Source organism: Echiichthys vipera (genome assembly GCF_963691815.1).
Source record: "Echiichthys vipera genome assembly, chromosome: 3".
Classification (NCBI taxonomy): Eukaryota; Metazoa; Chordata; class Actinopteri; order Perciformes; family Trachinidae; genus Echiichthys; species Echiichthys vipera.
Window position 1 is genome coordinate 16,425,687 of NC_139828.1, and position 21,525 is coordinate 16,447,211.

General features: G+C 41.7%; 1 protein-coding gene across 4 annotated transcripts in view; it reads left to right on the forward strand.

Annotated features, from left to right (window-relative positions):
* The window catches only part of opa1 (OPA1 mitochondrial dynamin like GTPase), a 41,139-nt gene that overhangs the window by 13,499 nt on the left and 6,115 nt on the right, over positions 1-21,525 (forward strand). For all 4 annotated transcript variants that reach the window (XM_083939029.1, XM_083939031.1, XM_083939030.1 and 1 more), the window contains 14 exons: positions 839-969; positions 1,376-1,448; positions 1,670-1,742; positions 1,837-1,952; positions 3,384-3,448; positions 3,655-3,731; positions 5,067-5,232; positions 5,563-5,715; positions 5,967-6,075; positions 6,578-6,657; positions 6,900-7,040; positions 7,275-7,391; positions 7,487-7,580; positions 8,096-8,206. In XM_083939029.1, coding sequence (XP_083795155.1) covers positions 839-969; positions 1,376-1,448; positions 1,670-1,742; positions 1,837-1,952; positions 3,384-3,448; positions 3,655-3,731; positions 5,067-5,232; positions 5,563-5,715; positions 5,967-6,075; positions 6,578-6,657; positions 6,900-7,040; positions 7,275-7,391; positions 7,487-7,580; positions 8,096-8,206 — 1,506 coding nt within the window. The remainder of the gene's footprint in view (positions 1-838; positions 970-1,375; positions 1,449-1,669; positions 1,743-1,836; positions 1,953-3,383; positions 3,449-3,654; positions 3,732-5,066; positions 5,233-5,562; positions 5,716-5,966; positions 6,076-6,577; positions 6,658-6,899; positions 7,041-7,274; positions 7,392-7,486; positions 7,581-8,095; positions 8,207-21,525) is intronic.

Genomic DNA, 21,525 nt, shown 5'->3' on the forward strand with positions numbered 1-21,525 from the left:
GAAGCAGAAGAGGGGAGAAGAGAGAAGTGAAGTAAAGAAGGGGCCAGAGGTGCGAAGGGAAGAAGAGATGCAGAGGAGAGTGAAGGACACCTGTCTGTTCCTTTATCTCACAGTTGAACGAAAAGGGGGGGTCTTGGCATAACCCAGCCCTTTGGCTCTGAGCGAATCAACTGCTTTTTATGCCGGAATTCCAACAGGGAAGTTTAAACTATCTTTGGTTGATTTTCCATTATTAAGCTTTCTGATATCCAATTTAAACAGAATCTTTAGGCAGACAGTTTTAACAGATACTGAGTGACGGGCCTATTATTAAAACACAAAATATTTATGGAATTAGACAGAGACTTTGCACTTCTGAAACCACATAAACATAATCACAACAAGATACAAATAATGCATATACTGTTACACACTTGCAAGAATGTCTTTGAACAGCCAGTTGCGATGAAACATCGAACTTTAACTGTTTTCCAAACTTTTACACAAAGTTCTGTTGTTTAGATTTTATTACTGAAAGTCCCTCTGTCTCCAAACAGAGACAAAACCAGACACAAAGAACTCATTAAACAGCCTTCCTCTCGGGGTCCTACAACAGTGTTACATCTATATAAAAATGAAAAATGCGGGTGTTTGTATTCATTTTCTATAAGCCTCACTTAAACTGTGCATTTCTTTCTGCCTGCGAGTCGGAACTCCCGGCAAAATGACGACTTGCTTTACAGCAAAAAGGAAGAGGAGGCGCCAAATCTCAGTCTTTTGTGGTTGTCATACTCCTTACCATCTTCCTAGTTATGATATATACACCATTATTATATCTCCCGTCCTTTTCTTCCTCCAGATGGCAGTGTGGATGCAGAGAGGAGCATTGTAACAGACTTGGTTAGCCAGATGGACCCCCAGGGGAAGAGGACCATCTTTGTCCTGACCAAGGTGGACTTGGCTGAGAAGAACCTGGCCAGCCCGAGCAGAGTAAGATGGCTTGACAGTCCCAAAAATCAAATACAGCAAAAATGATAATGGAATGAAAGTATGGATCTGGTGAACATGTTCTTCACTAATCAATTCAGTCAATTCTTTAAAGTGCTAAAATCAGTCATTTCTGTCCCTTGTTGATTTACATTAAGTTCGTAGAAATAGTAAGCAAAGACAGCCTAAAGCTTGACAAACTAGCTGCATTTGCAGATGTCAAACAGTTGCAAACCATTAAGGAAGGGTCACCTGTGAGTGAAGCTATATTCAGCTTCTCCACAAGAGGGAGCTAAGTACTTGTGTTCTAACTCGATGGTCCCTGAATTAATCAGTGTTGGGGGAGCTTGCATTACCGAGTGAACTGGCCTGAGAATTGAGGTCCTTCTTTTGCTTATTTTCTTTCCAGATCCAGCAAATAGTGGAAGGAAAGCTGTTTCCCATGAAGGCCCTCGGCTACTTTGCAGTGGTGACAGGAAAAGGTAACATTTACTGCTGAGTAATTCACCATGCTTGCACATTTATTCAATTCAGTGGAGCTAGTTGGAGTTTCTCTGTTTCTTTTTTTTTTTTCCCTGTATAACCTGGTTTATGTGGCACTCATATTGCGGTTAAATATATTTATATATATTATTCTGTATGCAATTGAAAATTAACTGAATTATTATTTGCTCACATGGTTCTACTGTCTTCTTGTGTGCAGGGAGCAGTGCTGAAAGCATAGACTCCATTAAAGACTATGAGGAAGACTTCTTTCAGAACTCCAGATTACTAAGGCAAGTTACACATGATTCACCAAACATGCTTCCTCAGATTCATTCATTTAAAGCTGACAATGAATGTGACATATGACAATGTGTCTGCAACTAGGGATGGCATGCTGAAGGCCCACCAGGTGACCACCAAGAACTTGAGTCTGGCTGTCTCTGACTGCTTCTGGAAGATGGTTAGGGAGTCTGTTGAGCAGCAGGCCGATGTCTTCAAAGGTACGATTGCACTTGCATAACTAACTGTTATCCCAGGGAGGGTTGAATGATTTATATGCCTCGTTATTTGTGCCATTGAGTGAATGTTTATATCCATTGCCTTACAGTCCCAGGCATGTTTTAATAGTGTGAATGGACATGGTAGGATTTTATTTGTTAACTGTACAGGAAACAGGTGCCACTACTCTTCTTCTACTCTTCCACCTCCCCGCATTGGCCTCACTCAGCCCACCCTGCCACGCTTTCCCACTCTTTCAGTCCTGCTTTCCAACTGCAATTAGTCTAGACAATCTCAAGCCCATTGCTAACAGCACAGGAGATTTATGGCCGTGAGACTGCAGTTCCCACAGGCCCATTGTGTGGCATATCGATCCATATCCCATCAAATCACACACAGCCGGCCTCCATCTTCGGCGCCACTGTGGCCCCACAAACCAGCAATTACCCTAATCTCCAATGTGGATAGGGAGCTGTGGAAAGGGACAGGTGTGTGTGTGTGTGTGTGTGTGTGTGTGTGTGTGTGTGTGTGTGTGTGTGTGTGTGTGTGTGTGTGTGTGTGTGTGTGTGTGTGTGTGTGTGTGTGTGTGTGTGTGTGTGTGTGTGTGTGTGTGTGTGTGTGTGTGTGTGTGTGTGTGTGTGTGTGTGTGTGTGTGTGTGTGTGTGTGTGTGTGTGTGTGTGTGTGTGTGTGTGTGTGTGTGTGTGTGTGTGTGTGTGTGTGTGTGTGTGTGTGTGTGTGTGTGTGTGTGTGTGTGTGTGTGTGTGTGTGTGTGTGTGTGTGTGTGTGTGTGTGTGTGTGTGTGTGTGTGTGTGTGTGTGTGTGTGTGTGTGCGTGCGTGCGTGCGTGCGTGCGTGCGTGCGTGCGTGCGTGCGTGCGTGCGTGCGTGCGTGCGTGCGTGCGTGCGTGCGTGCGTGCGTGCGTGCGTGCGTGCGTGCGTGCGTGCGTGCGTGCGTGCGTGCGTGCGTGCGTGCGTGCGTGTGTGACAAAAAAGTGTGTGATTGGAGGAGAGGGGATAAGGGACCAGTTAAGAGAGTGAGTGTGCAAAGTCCTCACCTACTTTTATTAAAGGATAGGCACCATTTGGAGTCTGAAAGCTACCTCTATATCATACCAGGTTAAAACAAAGCAAGCCATATCCCTTTATGACCATTGCCTGTTGGCTATAGAGAATTACTGTTTGATGGAGCGTAACATCAAAGGTGAAAGAGCAATAGAAACATGCAGGGGGAGAAATTTTGCCAGAGATGCCAAATTACACATATCCAGGTAGATTTATTTAGACATTTTAAAGGGCAATGTTAAGTTTAGGACTTTATGATAATACCATTAATATTCAAATATTATTTAACTGATCTACAAAGTAAGATATTGTTCATTCTGATGTTGAAAAGGTTTGTTTATAGCAAATATTCATTGTCTCTCCTCAACACAGCATCTCGCTTCAACCTGGAGACAGAATGGAAGAACAACTACCCTCGTCTGAGAGAGCTGGACAGGGTGAGATACACAAAACAGCAAGTGCACCTAAATGACACATACCTTGGTCTTTAATAAAGATTTGATAAAATAAAAAAATATGAGGGGAAAAAAGTGTGAGCTCTTTGGTGGCCCTCCCTGTTTGCAAAAACAAATGATTGTGTTTATAGAAACAACAGTTGCACACCATAAAGTTTTTGCAAAGATGTTATTTTGTTTTTCTGCAGAATGAACTCTTTGAAAAGGCCAAAAATGAAATCTTGGATGAAGTCATTAGTTTGAGTCAAGTGACCCCACAACACTGGTAAGTTAATGATGAGCTAATATCGAGGGTTTATTACTTTCATTACCATCTTTAAAAAAAAAATTTGCTATCAGATTCACTTTTGAATATGGGAATAAATCAGAAATTTTTTTTTTAATTACACAGAAATGTAGTCCCAAACTGATTTTTTTATTTTTTATTTAAATATAATTTGTAGCACAAACATTTTAAACTGTACTTAAAACATGTTTTAGCTTATCAAGGACTGCAAGATGTTTTAAAATCTGAAAAAATTGGAGTACAGATGTGAAGTTCTCCAAACGCAAAGGGCTTCCTCCTGTAGTTGGGTCCGATGTCAGTTCTAATATTCTAAATAGAGATAATCCTTTTACTATTGATACTATTAGTTTCTTTGTCCACTCTATGTAGGACATTGGTCATAATGAGATGCCACCTTCTGACGACTCCACTGTGTAAAATTATTACCTGTTCTTTGCTTGAAGGCAATAAGATCATGTATGTGCACCTCTCAAGAACTCAACCAGACATGAGTTTGAAAACTAATTTTAGAGCAAACTACAGGTCTCTGTTTCTGGGCGCATTTATCTGTGCATGAATGTATAGTTATAAAACATCCTCAATGAGGAAAACCTTGCTAAATGAGATTAATGAATGGTGTTGTGGCCATCCCCATTGTGCGTGCCATCAGTTCCCCCCGATCAATATTCTGATGAATGGCCCGTAGACCGGAACAGGGGTGGCCCTGTTAGCCAGCCAGCTAGCACTATTGGATATTGCCCTTATTGACAGTGAGGAGTGCTAGCCAGAAACAAAAGGGGAGCCTAATGAAATATGAGCGTGCGTTTATGATAAATGAGAGAGGCACAACACTGGTCTGGTCTCAGGGGGACATGGGTAGGGTTTTGCTCCATTGTCACACTGCCCTAGAGAGTAAGAGCGAGTGTGTGGAGGCCGTTAGCTGATAACAGGGTCAGACTGCAACTGTGTTGGAATGTGCAGTCAAGTGCAATTGTAGCCGCACTGACTACACAAGTGAAAGCAGCTCAGCCAAGAACGATCCCTCTTCACTCATTGTTTTTTTACCCCACCATGTCACTTAACTGAACTGGGCTGGACACCTGGAATCAACTTTGTCACAAACACTCTTCCTCGTTAGATCCATTCTAATTCTCAATCTGAAAATAATGATTAGAAATTTAAAAAAAGTTACATGCATTTATGGTAAGGTCGAAGCACCTTCAGCATGTTACTAGAAGTCAGAACACGAAGAAACAAAATCACAACAGCTAGAGGTGCCAATCCAAAGATATGTTCTTCCCTCCAGTTACTCAAATTTATCTTGTACTCTCCCAGGGAGGCCATCTTGCAAAAGAAGCTGTGGGAACGGGTTTCCACCCATGTGATTGAGAACATCTACCTGCCTGCTGCCCAAACAATGGACTCGGGTACCTTTAACACCACCGTAGACATCAAGCTCAAGCAGTGGACCGACAAGCAGCTTCCACACAAAGCACTGGAGGTAACATACACTGTCTTTATTCATTATGTAATTCAGATGGTTTAAAGGGAAAGGTTGACTATTACATGAAATCAATTAAAAATAAATTGCTTTGAGTGTTCCTGTTCCATATTACCAAAACTGAGTTATTACATAATTAATTATTTAGATTTTTACTGATATTCAGATTTTATTAATTTAGCAGCATAAAGTACTTTTTGTTCTTTACTACTTATACTTGATTCAACTGCTTTGCCGCATACTGCAGGAACTTAAGAAATATTCAATCAGGCAATGGCATTGTAGTAATATGAGCCTCCTCTTTCCCCACTACACTTGGCCTCCCATTAGGTTGCCTGGGAGACGCTGCAGGAAGAGTTTGCCCGCTTCATGGCTGAATACAAAGGCAAAGACCAGGACGACATTTTTGACAAGCTGAAGGAGGCAGTGAAGGACGAGAGCATCAAGAGGCACAAGTGGAATGAGAGGGCCATGGACAGCCTGGTAAACACACAGTTATTCCACTCACCCTGTGTGCAAGGGTAGAGAGCACACGCACTAGTTGATATAACACTTCCCTAAGCAGACACAATTTCATGATCATGTGCACTAAGTATAAAGAAACTGGTTTTGCTTTGATGCAAATACCCATTGGTGTTAACATGTGGAACATCTGATACAGGACTTGATGTCCATTGCAGGTAATTTGCAGATCAACTAAGTTTTTATTCTTGCTGTGTGTGTGTGTGTGATAGAGGGTGATCCAGCACAATGCCCTCGAAGACCGCTCCATCACAGACAAGCCCCAGTGGGACGCAGCCATCCAGTTCATGGAGGAAACCCTGCAGTCACGCCTCAAAGACAGTATGTTAGCCATGATGGCCTCATACAGTGTCACTTACCAAGTACTAGACTCCCTTCCCAGTCTAAACGGTGTGATTACTTACCTTTCACAATGTTCAAAGCCATATGTAGATCTGGAGATCAATTTACTAAGTATGACACTAACACAGTTGCACAGTTACAGTCGTAACAAAGATCATCAGTGAGTCAAATGGTTCGAAGTGCCATATTGAGCGTATTTTCCACATGGCTAGCCCTTTTTTATTTATATATTTCCTCCCCATTTGGACACAAGGCTAGTAAGTTTCTATGGTGTATTTGCCACATTTTGGGATAAATCATCACAGACACACACATTAGGAAGAGGGCAGCTTGTGGAAATTTATCTTGTCATGAATGCTCATGACATAATCTCATAGTTGTTTTGAAATGCTGTGGATGGAAGTGGCTACTAGCCTACATACATTTCATTCTCTTTCTGTATGTCTTTTCTGATTGTTTATATATTTTGCTCTTCTTGTAGCTGAGTCGGTGATCAGAGATATGGTGGGTCCAGGCTGGAGGCAGAGGTGGTTTAACTGGATGAATCGCACACCGGATCAGGTCAGAGTTCGAGGGTCCTCTTCAGATTCCTGGTTATAACTATGCTGGTTGTTTAGAGGCACCACAAAGACTTTAAAGTGGAAGGATTATAAGGCACTAGTATGATACCAGTTCCCCTATGTGTCCCCATGTACAGTACTTAAAGCCTTAGAGCTTAGTAGAAGTGTACAATACATGAAATGACCATCTTCCTCTAAAAACCCATCAGGACAGTGCTCACTTCCTTTTCTTTGACCTTGTAGCACATTCGTAATGAAACAAAAAATGAACTGGAGCGCTTGCTGAAGCTACACGATGAGCACACCGCTTACTTGGCCAACGACGAGGTCACTACGGTCAGGAAGAATCTGGAGGGACGAGGGGTTGAAGTTGACCCTGTGCTGGTGAGATTAAAGCACCTGTGTCTCTGAGCTTTGAACAAGAGCTGAGAGAACAAATATGTTAATGTTAAAAATGCTCCCATCAGAGAAAATCCAATGGCCTCATTATTTCTCAATTATTATTATTTTTTTGGTAGTTTGAATCATCATGGTCTTTGCTATTTTTCATATGTGTCTACCTTATTTCATTCTGCTTACCATCAATTAACTGCTGAAATTCTGATCTCACCTGATCAGATCAAGGACACGTGGCATCAGCTGTATCGCCGACACTTTTTGCAGAAAGCGCTGTCTCACTGTAACCTCTGCAAGAGAGGTTTCTACTACTACCAGAGACACTTTGTTGACTCTGAGGTAAGAAGAGAAGATGAGTAATCTTGAGTTGTCTTTCTTTTCTCATCTCTAAGGTCAATTAAAATCTAAGATTTGTGCCTGCATGCTTTTTCTAGTTGGAGTGCAATGATGTGGTACTGTTCTGGAGGATCCAGAGGATGCTGGTCATCACAGCCAACACTCTCCGACAACAGCTCACTAACACTGAGGGTAAGGTTTCGGGGTACAAAATATAGTGTCATCAAACAAAAAAAGGGATGAATATTGACTGTTTTGGAAAACACATTTTGATTATAATTCCAAATCCTCTCAAGTTTAATTAAAGTGTGAAATTGGAACGTGATGTTGGGTTTAGCTGTACTTATCTTGTGAGCAGTATAATGCTGTGGAAGATTCCACATGACTTCAAGAAACAGCATTTTTTTCTTCAACAAGACAAAGCCTTATAGTTTAAAGTGGTCCAAATCTGGTTGACTGGGACAGCTGACCAATCGTTATTGCTAGCTTTAGCTTTGTGATATAATTTACCCAAGATCCATAACTAGTCACCAATAACTATTCAATAATGAAATTGGTTTTTACGTATAATAAATAGACAATTCCTCTCACGCTCCTTGATCTGATAATAAAACAATAGAGAGAAAAATGGTATGCATTGCTTTTTGATTGAATATTGATTGTTATGTTTTGTGTGTGTGTGTTTGTTCCCCCATTTGTTTTCTCAGTGCGCCGATTGGAGAAAAATGTGAAGGAGGTGCTGGATGACTTCGGGGAAGACATGGAGAGGAAGACCCACCTTATCACTGGCCGCCGAGTGCAGCTGGCAGAAGATCTCAGTAAGACACACAAAGACTTAGAGCAGAAAAACATGGCTGTCAGCTTGTCCCATTGGTTGTTGTGAACTACTCGACACCAGTGCAACATATACACTTGCTTCCATACCTCAACATGTTTAGTAAATGGTACCTTTTATGGGAAATCTTGAAGTTGTCAGTAGGTGGCAGTAGTGCTAAAGGAAATGTTATTGACCTGTCTGATGTAGCAGTATTGATTCAACTGGGTGTCAATCTGATACTGTGGAATAACTGGGATGTCAACTGGCATATGCCTTTTAAGGTAGATTAACTTTCAATGTTCTCTCAGACACTTGGTAAAAAATCTTCATATAGAACAAGTAGACTTTATATTTCACAATTTCACTGAGATTTAAGATCGCACTTAAAGGCAGCTTCATTTTCACGGAGAAAGAGAGAAAGAAAATAGATTGAGGAACTGAGCATTTTTATGTTTGTTTCTTTTTTTTTACCCTTATCGTTTTTTCTTCCCTGTGGGATGTTTACAGTTTACTGTACAGGACTCTCACAATGCCTCAAAACGAACTGTGACAAGTCTGACTGCATTTGCCAACGCAGTTTGACAACAGGTTGCGTTTCTCCGTCTGTCTCAACTTCTCACCCGCTGTGGTACTTCCCCCATTCAAAATGAATGGGAGAATTTGCATTCTTGCCAGAACGTCTGATCTGCTCTGAATGTCCGCTAATGCTGTCACATTGTTAACAGGGTTGTGTACGCATATGCTTGACATATCTGTTTTATGAGGAAATCCCTCATACATGCAAATTTGTGTCTTTACTATATTTTTGCGTGTCAGTGCGTGTGTGTGATCTGTAGCAGCAGTGTGCTGGCTGTCTGCTGGTCAGGTCTAGCAACCAGCCAAACCCTCTAACAAAACCCTGCTGATTAAACGCGGCAACACAATTTGAAGAGTGCCCACATGCCTCGAAGACAAGCCCAGACTTGCTCTCTGTCTCGCTGTGTCGGTCTTACACAGCGACAGTGGAAGCATTGTAAACACACTCTCTTTGATTTTACCAAAGGGAGATGCCCCTTGCCCTCTGAACTAGGTCAAATGTTTTCAGTCCCTTCAAATTAGAAAACGCCATCTAAAATGCTCAAGAAGCCTCAGGTGTTCTTACATAATTGTGAAGAATCTGGATCCCTTATCAGATATTGATTGAAATTTGTCTTAAATATATATTATTGTTAAGGTTTTAGGCACTAAATAGAATAGGGAAATCATTAAAGGGCATTGTTTTCTAATTAAGGAAATCATTTTGACAATTATTCAAAGAAATGAATTACAATCTGTGAAAGTGCTTTTGTTTCTAAAGTTCATGGACCAGACAAAAGCAGTGCACAAAGTTGCAAAGGCCTGGCATGCTCATTTGTTGTGCACTTGGTTGGGATGAAGCTTCTATGAGTCAGACCACCATTATGGTTCCGGTCTCAGTTTGAGCCTTGGGTTAATGGTAACCAGAGGTGGATGGAGAAGATTGATTTGTTTTTTGGCACCAATAACTACCCCTCTAGTTGTTGACTATTAGTCATGTCTTGGACTGTGCCACCTCTGACATGACCACCCCTTTACATACTGTCCGGTGTTTCCATGGTTATGTAAATCTTGATTTATTCACAGGGGGTTGATTGTGGCACACTGCTGCTTAGTTTCCCCTGACAGCAGTTGTTTGGAGTGCAATACATAAGGATTTCTTACCTAATGTTTCCTGACTGATACAGGATCAAATCCATAAAGCCTCTCTGGAGAGGCTGTTAAAGCATATGACCAATCTTCTCCTTTACTGGGACCACGATCTGTGGAAACTTTCTTTCTTGGCTATTTGTCAGTGCGTGTACATAATAGATTAATCAGTTAATGTACAGAAATCTGTCTCATTTACATTGGTTATAAAGCATTTAGGGTGTACTGAATGCAGTGCTTTTACAATGACACTGCAGAGGTACTATTTCTAAACTGTTGGTAAGTTCTTTTTTTTCACACACAAGGCTTTGCCACACACAAGGCTTACTGCCATTTTGAAACACACACACACACACACACACACACACACACACACACACACACACACACACACACACATAGTTGCTGTCACCATAAAGGCACACACACTGGCAAGCATAATTTCCACACACCTACCTCAAAGTATAAGTTGCACACACACCATTCTCTCATTTACACCAACAATTGCTTAAAACCCTATGAAATGTCTTCATGATAGAAATTTTGGAGATTGCAGGACATAAAAATCCTTAGATACACTTATTAGAGGTCATTAAAAATACAATTCATGTGTAATTTTCTAACCAATAGTGTTGTCACTATACCAAAATTATGACTTTGATACGATACCTGCCTAAATATCTCGATACCGATACTGAAACAATACCACGGTGTAAAACTAAAACATCATCAGAAGTAATGGAAAAAATTAGATGACAGAATGTGGAATTTGGAATTATTTATTTTTATTTATTAAAACACTTAAACCTAAAAGGTCAAAATAAATATATATATATATATATATATAGCTACTGGTAAAGTTAATGTCTCTGGTGTGAACTGTTTGCATACAGAGATGTGTGAACCACATCGGGCAGTTAAACAGTCAGTTTTACCCCTTACTGCCTTGTGCAACTCTGATGGTGAAAAAAGTTCACTCGCTTGACTTAACGTTACATCCGGGGATATTTATGTTATCTATTGCTAACCTGTAGCTCTCTGAACTCTTTGAGTCTGCATGTCTGTCAGCGAGATGTTTCTCCAAGTTGGTCGTTGGTCAGACGGACTTTATGGTGTCCGTGGGCTTGCCTTCACTGTCGGCGACGTAAGCATTTTTCGCTCTGTGCGTTTGCTTTTTCAACAAGCCTAGGACGGTCGGCAGGAGCACTAGAGCTGCTGTCAGCAATGTCTGTCTCGCTCTGTGAGTGACATGTCACTATGAAACCACCCCCACTCTGGCTGCAGGCAGTGATGAAGCAGAGAGAAGCTGCACACAGACACACTTCCCTGCTGTCGTACAAAGTTCATAGTAAGTACCGAGTATATAGTATATAGTAGTAGACATAGTAATAACATGTGGAAAAGTATCGCCCTTAACTGCTGGGTACCGCTGTACCTTTCTAGTATCGTATACCGTGCAACACTACTAACCAATATCCTTTGGCTACAAAAACATTAGCATTAACAACTCAGTCAGTCTCAACGGAATCTTCAAAAAAAAATTTCAGGAATCTATTCATCCTCCAGATTTTACACAAATGAGTGTGTTCAAACAAGACAGAACAATCTATATCTGTCCTGTCATATTAAACAAAAATGTCCATTTTATCTCAAAAATCAGACACTTAAGTTTTGTCTGTTTTGGAATCGGCTACAATAATCTGTACTCATGTAACTTAGTTGTTTTTATAATGATTTTTTTAAGTAGCACTAGGCTGAATCAAGAGTCAAGTTCTTTAACTTAACATATGTGTTTTCTGGGCTTTTCATTGGCCATTCTCATTCCGTAAAAGTCACCAAAATCCAAATTCACATGAAATTTTTAGGGCTTGAAGAGTGAGTTTTTGGAAAGTATTTGCAACTTGGAGACCCTCACCTTATGACTCCTACATCGGCCATACTTTTGAGTCTGGCTATGTGTTGATATGATTCAGTTGGCGGTGCTTTGCCCTCTGGCCCTGACAAATCTCATCTGCTTTCTACTTCCTGCCGCCAGATATTCTTGTCTTCTCTACAGCATTTATTTGAACCCATCAAACATTAACCCTGTAAGAGTGTTTTACATGGATTTAAACTCTTACACATGCACACAATCCCTATTTTTTCCCATCTTCATATGGACATCCTGACTACTGATACTGTAGTTGTAAAGTCCCATAAATAAATGGCGCAACACATTTAGCATTTGGTCTATGTGTGTGTTTGGGTTAATTGCTCAGGACTTGGTTATCGCCCTGAGAAAACATACACACTCACACGTACGTACACACACACACACACACACACACACACACACACACACACACACACACACACGTCTTGATTGACACTTTTCCTTTGTTACAACCAGTGAAAAGCACACAGATGAACCTAGATCGTATTCAACAGGATACATACTGTATAGTGCATTCAAGTAGACAAACATGCACACATACAAATTTCACCAAGCATACCTAAACAGTCCATACAGGCACAGTCAACAGAGAGAGAGGCATAGGGAAGCGATACAAACACACTCGGTTTTTGCAGGGGACTGTTTTAATTTCCTCTGAAGTGGTGGTTTTCTGTGACAGAGAAGAGAACACACAGAGAAGAGAACACACACACACACACACACAGACACACACAGACACACACACTCACTCCTCTCTCCTCTCTCCACTCCACACATTGTCGGGAATGCCCAGACCTGCCTGGCCTTGCAAATTTTATAAGGCAAGTCGATCTCAAACTTTCCCCAACAGCCATGACATTCCCACTTCCCACCACCAAAGACTCCACTCACTGATAGATGTGGGAATGTGTTTGGAATCTGTCATGGGATCTAGGGGATAGAAGCACACCTGTGCATGCACACCATGCCCTCTCGCAGACTGATGGGGTCCAGCATGGGAACATGTAAAGTTTGCTCTCTAGTAAATACATTTTTCAGCCATTTTCACTTTCACAAATGCTAAGTAGTTTAAAACGGAGAGCAAAAATTGAAATATTGCTGTGTCAATTCAGCTTGTAAAGTGGACAAATTTGCCACCAAAGCCCATATGTTGTGACTTGTATTTGCTTTTTGACCAATTCCATTATATGTGCCGCAGAAAAAGCTTCCAGTTCCGCATCTGCATCAAGCAGCCAAGACTTAAGGGTCAGAGCCACAGCGCTCAGGTTTTCAACGTAAACAAATATTCCTGTTTTGTACAATGATTGTGTGACTTAAAAGTGTTAAGAAATTAAACAAAAGGAGCTTAAGAAAATATGTGAACAAATCTAGCAATGATAAAACCTAACCTAACCACTCGGGCGCCCTGGTGCTTTAGGGGTTTAAAGCGCTGACTGTGAACCACAAAGTTCCTGGTTAGCGTTGGGCTGAGGACATTTGCATGTTATTCCTCCATGTCTGTCTCCCCTCATTTCCTGTCTGTCTCTACTGTCTGCTCTCCAGAAGCTACTTTAAAATACCCCGAAAAATACTCAAATAAATCGGACGCCTCTCATTTTGTTGTAACCCATACCTGCGCTATATTCTGCAAATATGCCTCTCAGCATGCTGCCTATATCACTAAGCCCTAATTTTATGGTGGTGGCAGATTTTTTCCTTTGCCTCTGACCAAGAAAATGTATATTTCAGACTTTTAGCTTTGTCAATGTGTGTGGTTGACTTAGTGGGTGAGTGGAGAATCGGGGTCATTAGTTGTCTGACACTTTACACAGGCGTGCACGTGTGCGCACGCGTGTCACACAAAAAAGGAGCAAAAAGTCTTTTGAACAAAAAAGTAGTTAATTCCAAAAAGTTGCATCTGCAGAAATTTGTTTGCTTGTGCTCTTAAAATGTCTGTTTGAAAAAAGTCTAGTTGCAGGTTTACTTCTCAAGTAATTATGTACTGGCAGGTTCAGTTACTGCAAGGTCTAGCTTTTTGTGTTCATACTGTATCATCAGGAATTTGGATAAGACACCGACAACGCACACATTTCTTTCCAGCCATGCAAAGGGATTTTTTATGTCTGTCTATGAAGTAACCTTACTCAATGTATTATGAAATCATCATTCCTCAGAGCTGTTGTCCCCCCCTGCTCATTCTTCAGCCCTTTAAAGGACAGCAGGTCAGATTGCCTCAGGCCCAAACTATGACCTGACCCCACAGGTCAGCTAGATAATACCACAGGCTACTTGATCTAGCTAACTTTCTCTACCCATCTCTTCCGATCCTTCAGTTGTTGTTTTTTTTTAGCTGCCTCTGTCAAATGCTGTCCAACTGTTCCTCTTTCCCTTTACTGGGGGCGGGGGGAAAATTAGTTGAGACCCCACCTTCACCTCTCAACCTCCACTACAGGAAAAGGAGGGAAGACAGGAGGGAAGATAGGAGCCGGGAGAAAGGAAAAACAAACTTAACTCCCATAGCTCCCTGGGGCAGTTTGTTGTTAAGCTGCATTTGCCCCTACTCGCAGGCAGGCTCAGCATTGCTCAGGTTACAAATACCGATCAGGTGTGTGGCTGAGTGAGTGAGTGAGCGTGTGAAAGCACTGTTAATGAGCGGTACAATGTACACTGCAAAGAGTCGTGTGTGTATGTGTGTTTGTCAGCGTGTGCATGTGTTTGTCAGCGTGTGCCAGACCAGCTGTATGGCACAGTGCCGTCTCTGGAGCAAAGCCCAGGCCTAATGCTCAAGCCGAGGCCTCTTGGGATGTCGCTTGGCTGCTTCATTGCCCCTCATAGAAATGTTGTGTGTATGTGTGTTGTACTGGAAAAATACCGTGGTACCTGATTTGAGTGAGTGCACTATACTGTACCAGAGTGTTTCCAGAATTACTGCTCTATTGTGGAGTGTTGGATGTCATATGAGCTCCCACCCTTTACATCATGAACATAAATCATAACTGCACCTTTTTCTAATGTCATATGGGACTTTTTAACATTTCTAACATATAGACCCCTTTCCAAATGCTGTTGTGTTGACTTCAAGGCTTAGGGGGTTTTTTTTGGTTTGTATTCCCAAAATATTAGTTTTGAGATTACCCCTTACTACCTAGGCTGTCCTTATTCCTCTGTCTACAAGTGACCTATAGCCTTTCACTTTGCTTACAGTTTCAGCAAAGTGCTGTGTAAATTACAATAATAGTTAATTTCTATTCCTCAGCTCCACCTCTTCCTCTGTCACATGAATTGGCTGCCCATGAAGGGGAAGAAGCGTTTCCCAGCTGTCACTCCCCTCTGGGTGGCTTTTTATCATCCTTGTCAAACTTGATGAATAGAAGAGCTTGTGTACAGTGCACTGGCACTGGCACACTTAGACACACTATGGATCTTATTGACACATTATTACATCAGCTCTTTCCTTCAGTGTGAAGTTGAGGCCAGTTGTTTAGCTTAAAACCTCAGTCATGGGAAAGGGATTATGTGAGAGACCGTGACAGAGTATTGTCATTATGCACGGGTGTGTGCTTGTGTCTGTACTGCCTTTACTTATTGTGTGTGTGTGTGTGTGTGTGTGTGTGTGTGTGTGTGTGTGTGTGTGTGTGTGTGTGTGTGTGTGTGTGTGTGTGTGTGTGTGTGTGTGTGTGTGTGTGTGTGTGTGTGTGTGTGTGTGTGTGTGTGTGTGTGTGTGTGTGTGTGTGTGTGTGTGTGTGTGTGTGTGTGTGTGTGTGTGTGTGTGTGTGTGTGTGTGTGTGTGTGTGTGTGTGTAGTGAGTGTACTGCCTACTGTGCCTACATCCTGTGTGTGTGTGTGTGTGTCCTTTTGTTTCACAGTTTTCAAAGGTATACTTTAGTGTTTGAGATCAAATGAACAGATTATTTTGCAATCCTTGAGATATTAATTCTGGTCACAGTGGAGACTGCAGTCATTCCTGGGATCTGTATCTTTAAGATCATATATTTCTGCATATTATGAACAGTTGTCTTTCAGTGCATCAAAGAATAGTTCAAATGTGTCATTGGCTAATTGAACAGAATCAAAAACATAAATAGTGTCATCTGCTCAAAGTGAGGGTTTAGGATAGTTGGTGAGTGATCAAGTGAGTTTGCTGTTTTGATTTTATTAGTATGGAAACATCCTGGACAGTTAATTACCTCCATTATGTAAGTAAAGTAAAGCAATTTACAGTGTTTACATTTTCAACTGAACACCTGGCCACCACATGACCTATTACAGAAAGTTCACCATCTTCAAGTATGTTTATTGCCACTGATGAATGGGACAGAAAATTATAGATTTCAGCTTTTGTTTTGGGCCGTTTGAGGGCTAACAATTTAAAGGTGCCAACAGAAAGTGCCCTCAAGAACATTGATAATGTGTGAAGTGTTTGCATGTTTGCACATGCAGTCACTTTCTCCTTTTCCTTTCTCTTGTGTGGAAGCAGAATACAATACAGCCCTGGTTGTCTGGGCTTGCTCACCGGAATGCCCTCTCAGCCTCACGCTCACTTCGTTTCCTTTCATCTCCTCCCCCTCCTCCTCCTTTGAGCAGCTTCCTCCAGAGTGATTAGTGAGGTCTCAATGAGAAATGCTTTTCTGTAAGGGATGACGTATCGTCCAAAGGTGTTGTGTGCACACATTGGCCGCATGATTACAGTGTGCGAATGCTTCACCAAAGCCAGGGACATTTATGGCCTGCTCCATTGAGACCACAGACCAGACCAGGTTTGGTTGTATTAACATAGAAAGTAGCTAATAAAGAAATTTGGCTTTAACTTTGCTGCTAGATGTTCAAACCTGATCATTTTTGTGTGATTGAAGGTTCAGACCCACACATTAGTATTAAAGTTTTCACCAAAACAACATCACAATCCTTCATAATCACTGTCCACTGTGGGTTTTTTTTTTTTTAATTATCTTTTAAGGGGTCGAAAAAATGCCACCATGTCATTGTAGAAAGCCAAAACAGAGAAAAAAGAAGCGGTTTCAAATGTATTCACATCGTTGTAGACATGGCCTGAGTCAACTGGTCTGCACTTTGGAACGTGGGAGTGGCTTTGTGCAGTCACATAGTGGGCAGACTGTCTGCTCTTCGGCACATTGGGGGCTGTTGCCCTTACGTGCACTCTTATTAATGACCTTTAGGAATTTGAATTACTCACTCTGTTGTTGTCACATTCCGCATCACACATTGCCTTGCTACTATATATTTAATTCCTGGCCTTTTGTCTTTATCTCCCTGTTCTTTTCCACCTTTCTTGTCCTTTTTGTAACCCTAAACAATCCCACGGTTCTTGCTATATTCTTTTTGTCTATAAATTAAATAGACACTTGTGAGACAACAGTGTCGCTCTGTAAACTTAAAGGCGGTTAGTCATAGTGATACAATTATAAAGTATGATACAGTTTTTTTTCCCACAGAGGAGGTAACCTCAGGCTGCAGAGTTGCTGCCAAATGATCCATTTTCTTCCCGGGAGCATTAAATACACAAACAGTAGATCCACAGTTGTCAAAACACTGGCACAGTTGAAACTGCCTCTCCTGCATTTTATCTAATCATATCCTGTTAATGTTGTGTGAAAGCAATTTCTTAAGTGAACTGACTTTTTTATCACAAGGCATCCTAAAACATCTGTAGATGTTCTGACTTTTCCCCCCACATCTTATAACAACTTTCTTTGTAGGGCTGTAACTAATGACTATTTTCATTATTTTCTCAATTAATCTGTGAATTTTTGGTCTATAAAATGTCAGAAAAACAGTATGAAAGACTTTTTTGTCATATCTGGTTTACTAGTATGCTTCCTTTACATGTTCTGCCTTCAAAGTTCAGTTCACACAGATGAACTACTTCCCAATAATTTCTTATATTGTTTTAATTAGCTGCACTAAGGTATTCTTTTCAGATAGAACCACCTACCTGCCCATCCCCAGCCCCAAAGCATTGTCAGAATTGCCAGTTGCAGTTTAACAAGTTACCATGTGTGACTGGTGATGCCAGCCATTGAAAGCACGAACAGAACATGTACTGTAGGTGCTCTCATAAAAATTTTACTTTATTTAATTTTAAATACATTCACACCTGTCTGTATATTATGTACGGCAACCATTTACTTAAGTTACTACAAGCACTGACGGACGCAGCTTGTTTCACCGCTCCCTCAAAACATGAGCACATTCAATAAATGCACTGGCATTTATGCACAATGCTGGTTTTCATTCAGGTCATGTTTACTGAAGAACACTACGTCCAAGTTTCTGTCTGTTATACTCTCAGTATTGTCAAGAGTTTTTAAAGGAGTCTCTTTTGCCTCGGTCTTCCTCTTCCTAATTCACCTCACTCCATCAAGGCTTCAACCAGCCACCTGCCCCCATTTACCAAAGTTGTGACCTGCGTCTCTTTCCACTTTCCCATCATCCATCTCTTCCCCTTTATTCATGCACAGTCTCCCTGTCTGAATTCCCCTCTCCTCATGTCGAGAACCAGGAATATCTTTCTAAGACCTTTTGCATATTGTACGCCGCTATTCAGCATTTGATAATGCAGCTTTTGATCGTTGGCCACTGCCAGAGTGATTAGTTGTTGAAACAGGCTTAGATAAAGCACTAAAGTATGTTTATATATTAGTGTAAAACCCACAGTTTTAGTACATTACTATGTTTTTTTTTTTCGAATTACACTGACGTGTTTGTACTCCAGGGTCCCTGCGTTTGAACTCTAGCAAATGTCTAGCTTTAAAGTTGTTGATAACATTTAGACAATATTGCTCATTACCATCTATTACAGCACTGAGCTTGTGAATATCCTCCCTAGATACAAAATCAGGGAACAAATCCAGTGGCCTAAGGAAACAAGGAAAAAGAGCTGTGTGTTTTAGATGTCAAGAGGTGATAATAGAAGTGGTGATAAAGAAGTAAATCTATGAAGGCGAATGTGAAGCCTTCTTTCATTCTCCTCAGGGGACATAGAGAGAGAGAGCAAGTGTGGGAAAATAGGAAAGAAAAGGAAGTGTGTGTGCTTCTGTTCAAAAATTCCAGCACTGTGTGGCCACCAGGGACTCATTCCCCCTGATCCTCCTGTCACTCACACATGCACACCTGCAAAGACCTGACATCAGATGGTGGTTAAGATGAGGTAATAGGAAAACCATATACTTATACAAAAAGCAAAATTTGGTTTGGAATTTTCTCATGTCATGACCACACTGCCCTTTTTCTTGATTTATTGATGTCTAGTGCAATTTCACAGTTCTGTGTTAGATGGGACAAACTTTGTTTTCAATTGGACTCGTTTTAAGAAGTGAACACTATCAAATATTTCCTGTACGCTGATATGAAGCAGGGCGACACAGCGAGAGGGTTCCTGGTTCGTATCCCAGCTGGGGCCCTTCTGTGTGGAGTTTGCATGTTCTCCCTGTGTCTACGTGGGTTTTCTCCAGGTTCTCCGGTTTCCTCCCACAGTCCAAAGACATGAATCGGTTAATTGATAACTCTAAATTGCCCGTAGGTGTGAATGGTTGTTCGTCTCTCTGTTCGTCTCTATGTGCCCTGTGATAGACTGGCGTCCTGTCCAGGGTGTACCCCGCCTCACGCCCGATGTGAGCTGGGATTGGCTCCAGCCCCCTGCGACCCAGACAGGGACAAGCGGTTGAAGATGAATGAATAAATGAATTATATGAAGCAGAACCTCTCTTTGGATTGCTTACAGCAAAATTGTCACTAAACCACACTAAACAACCACATATCAAAACATCAAGTTCCCAAAATTTGTTTTATTTACACTGGCATTGTTGAGTGTCAAGAAAGAGATGAAGTACTGATTTTCTAAAATTAGTGTAGTAACATTACATTACCTAGATACTGTAGCACTTTGTGAGGCAGCAGAACTACTTTGTCAGCCTTTGCAAGTAAAACACCTGCAGTCCAGTGACTCTAGCTTATGGGCCTGAACAGGCCTTTGCTAAAGGCTTAAAGGAATTCCAGGTGCGTTTGCCATTTCTTCAGTTCAGTGTTACATGGATGTGACGGTGTGTGAGGTCCAGAGCAGCTGGAAACGTGTTTTTACCTGAGGACAGCTTATCTCTATCTGCGTTTTGTTTGATCGGTTGGTTTGGGGTCAGTGCCATGTCAAGGAGGGACTGAGAGAAGGTGATTATAAACGGATCCTTTACATTTAGGTCCAGGCATCAACAGGGCTGGATGTATGCATACCTTTTCAAACATGAGTGTGTTTGTTTTGTGTGCTCACTCACTCAGACTTCAGCATTGGTTAACTTGGTCCCCACACCTGTGGCAGATTCAGCAGGGGGGATCTGAGGGATTATGACAGGGTCTCAGTTTAAATCACACTTGTCAGCCTCACATCCCCAGGCCCATATGGCTACTCAAGATTGATCGCCACTTAGCCTGGGCCGCACAGGACTGTAAAAGGTGTGTTCAAACCCCTGACTTCCTGTGATTTACTCTCATAATTGACCTCTTCATTTTTAAGAAAGGGTATGAGAAGTGATGGTGACTGTTTGCTGCTATTTGGATGATAAGTTTTAGTTCAGCATCATCATGCATCAGCATCATTTTCAATTACTGTTGTAGCCCTTCCCTCAGTTAAAATCTCAAGCGGCACACAGTTAATGACGTGTAATGACGTCACCAAGCAGTGACTGGTCCACCAGAGAGGATAGGCGGAGCTAACTCAACAGACTCTTTAACTCACTTGTGTGTGAAGCGACAAACTGTTTTTCTTCTGATCTCTGCTAGCATGGCGTGTATATGGTTACTATGGCCAAAAGAACAAAAAAAATAACTATGATGAAAGTGATTTGACATTCAGAAGAAGGAAACCGCCAACTGTCTGACATCGCACAGGCACGGCCCCAATTTGGATCTCTGGAAAGCGAAATCCAAAAACACACCTGAAATGACTGTTTATCGCCAGAGACACTGCCAAGGAGAACGAAACGGTCATCTCCGAGATTTAAACTTTAAAAACATCAGGCCTAGAGCTAAACCCATCATCTTCCCAATGTTGACGCCACTAGGCTTATCTTTATAACCCCCTTTACTAAAATCTTCTAAAATGTCTGGACCTTCAAAGACAAGAGCAGTGCTTGACAATAAAAAACAGCACCACACAGCCCAACGACAGTCGTCATCTGGCTTCTTCAAAGGATTATTCTCTGCATTTTGCTTTTCTTGTTCAGTCTGCCCTCTGGCTGACTTCAGGCTTTGACCTGTTCAGACCTACGTGTGTCTCTCCCCAGGTTTGGGCTGCTCTCTCCCAGGCATCTGTTTTCTAGATAACAGCTGTGAGTGCGGCGGTTGATTCATTGCTCTGTCACTGACATGGCGTTTGGGCCGTCGACATCCCAGCTCTCCCTGTGTCCACGTCTCCCAAGGCCTGGTTTTTATAGCATGACAATTCAGATTTAGTGACAAATCAAGCTGCATGCTGAGGAAAAAGGGTTTTCTGTTTGTTACATTAAGAGATCGGCTTTCAAAGAAGGAAACGGCAGCGTTAAAATGTTTCGTGTCCCCACCTACGCTTTGACCCTGATATAAAATTGTTCTCTTCATGAATGATGACATGTTGAAACAGGAACCAAAGCCTTCAGCCCCACTTTCTTTGCTGACCATGCTATGAATTGCTGCCCTGTTGTCATTAGAAAACTTTA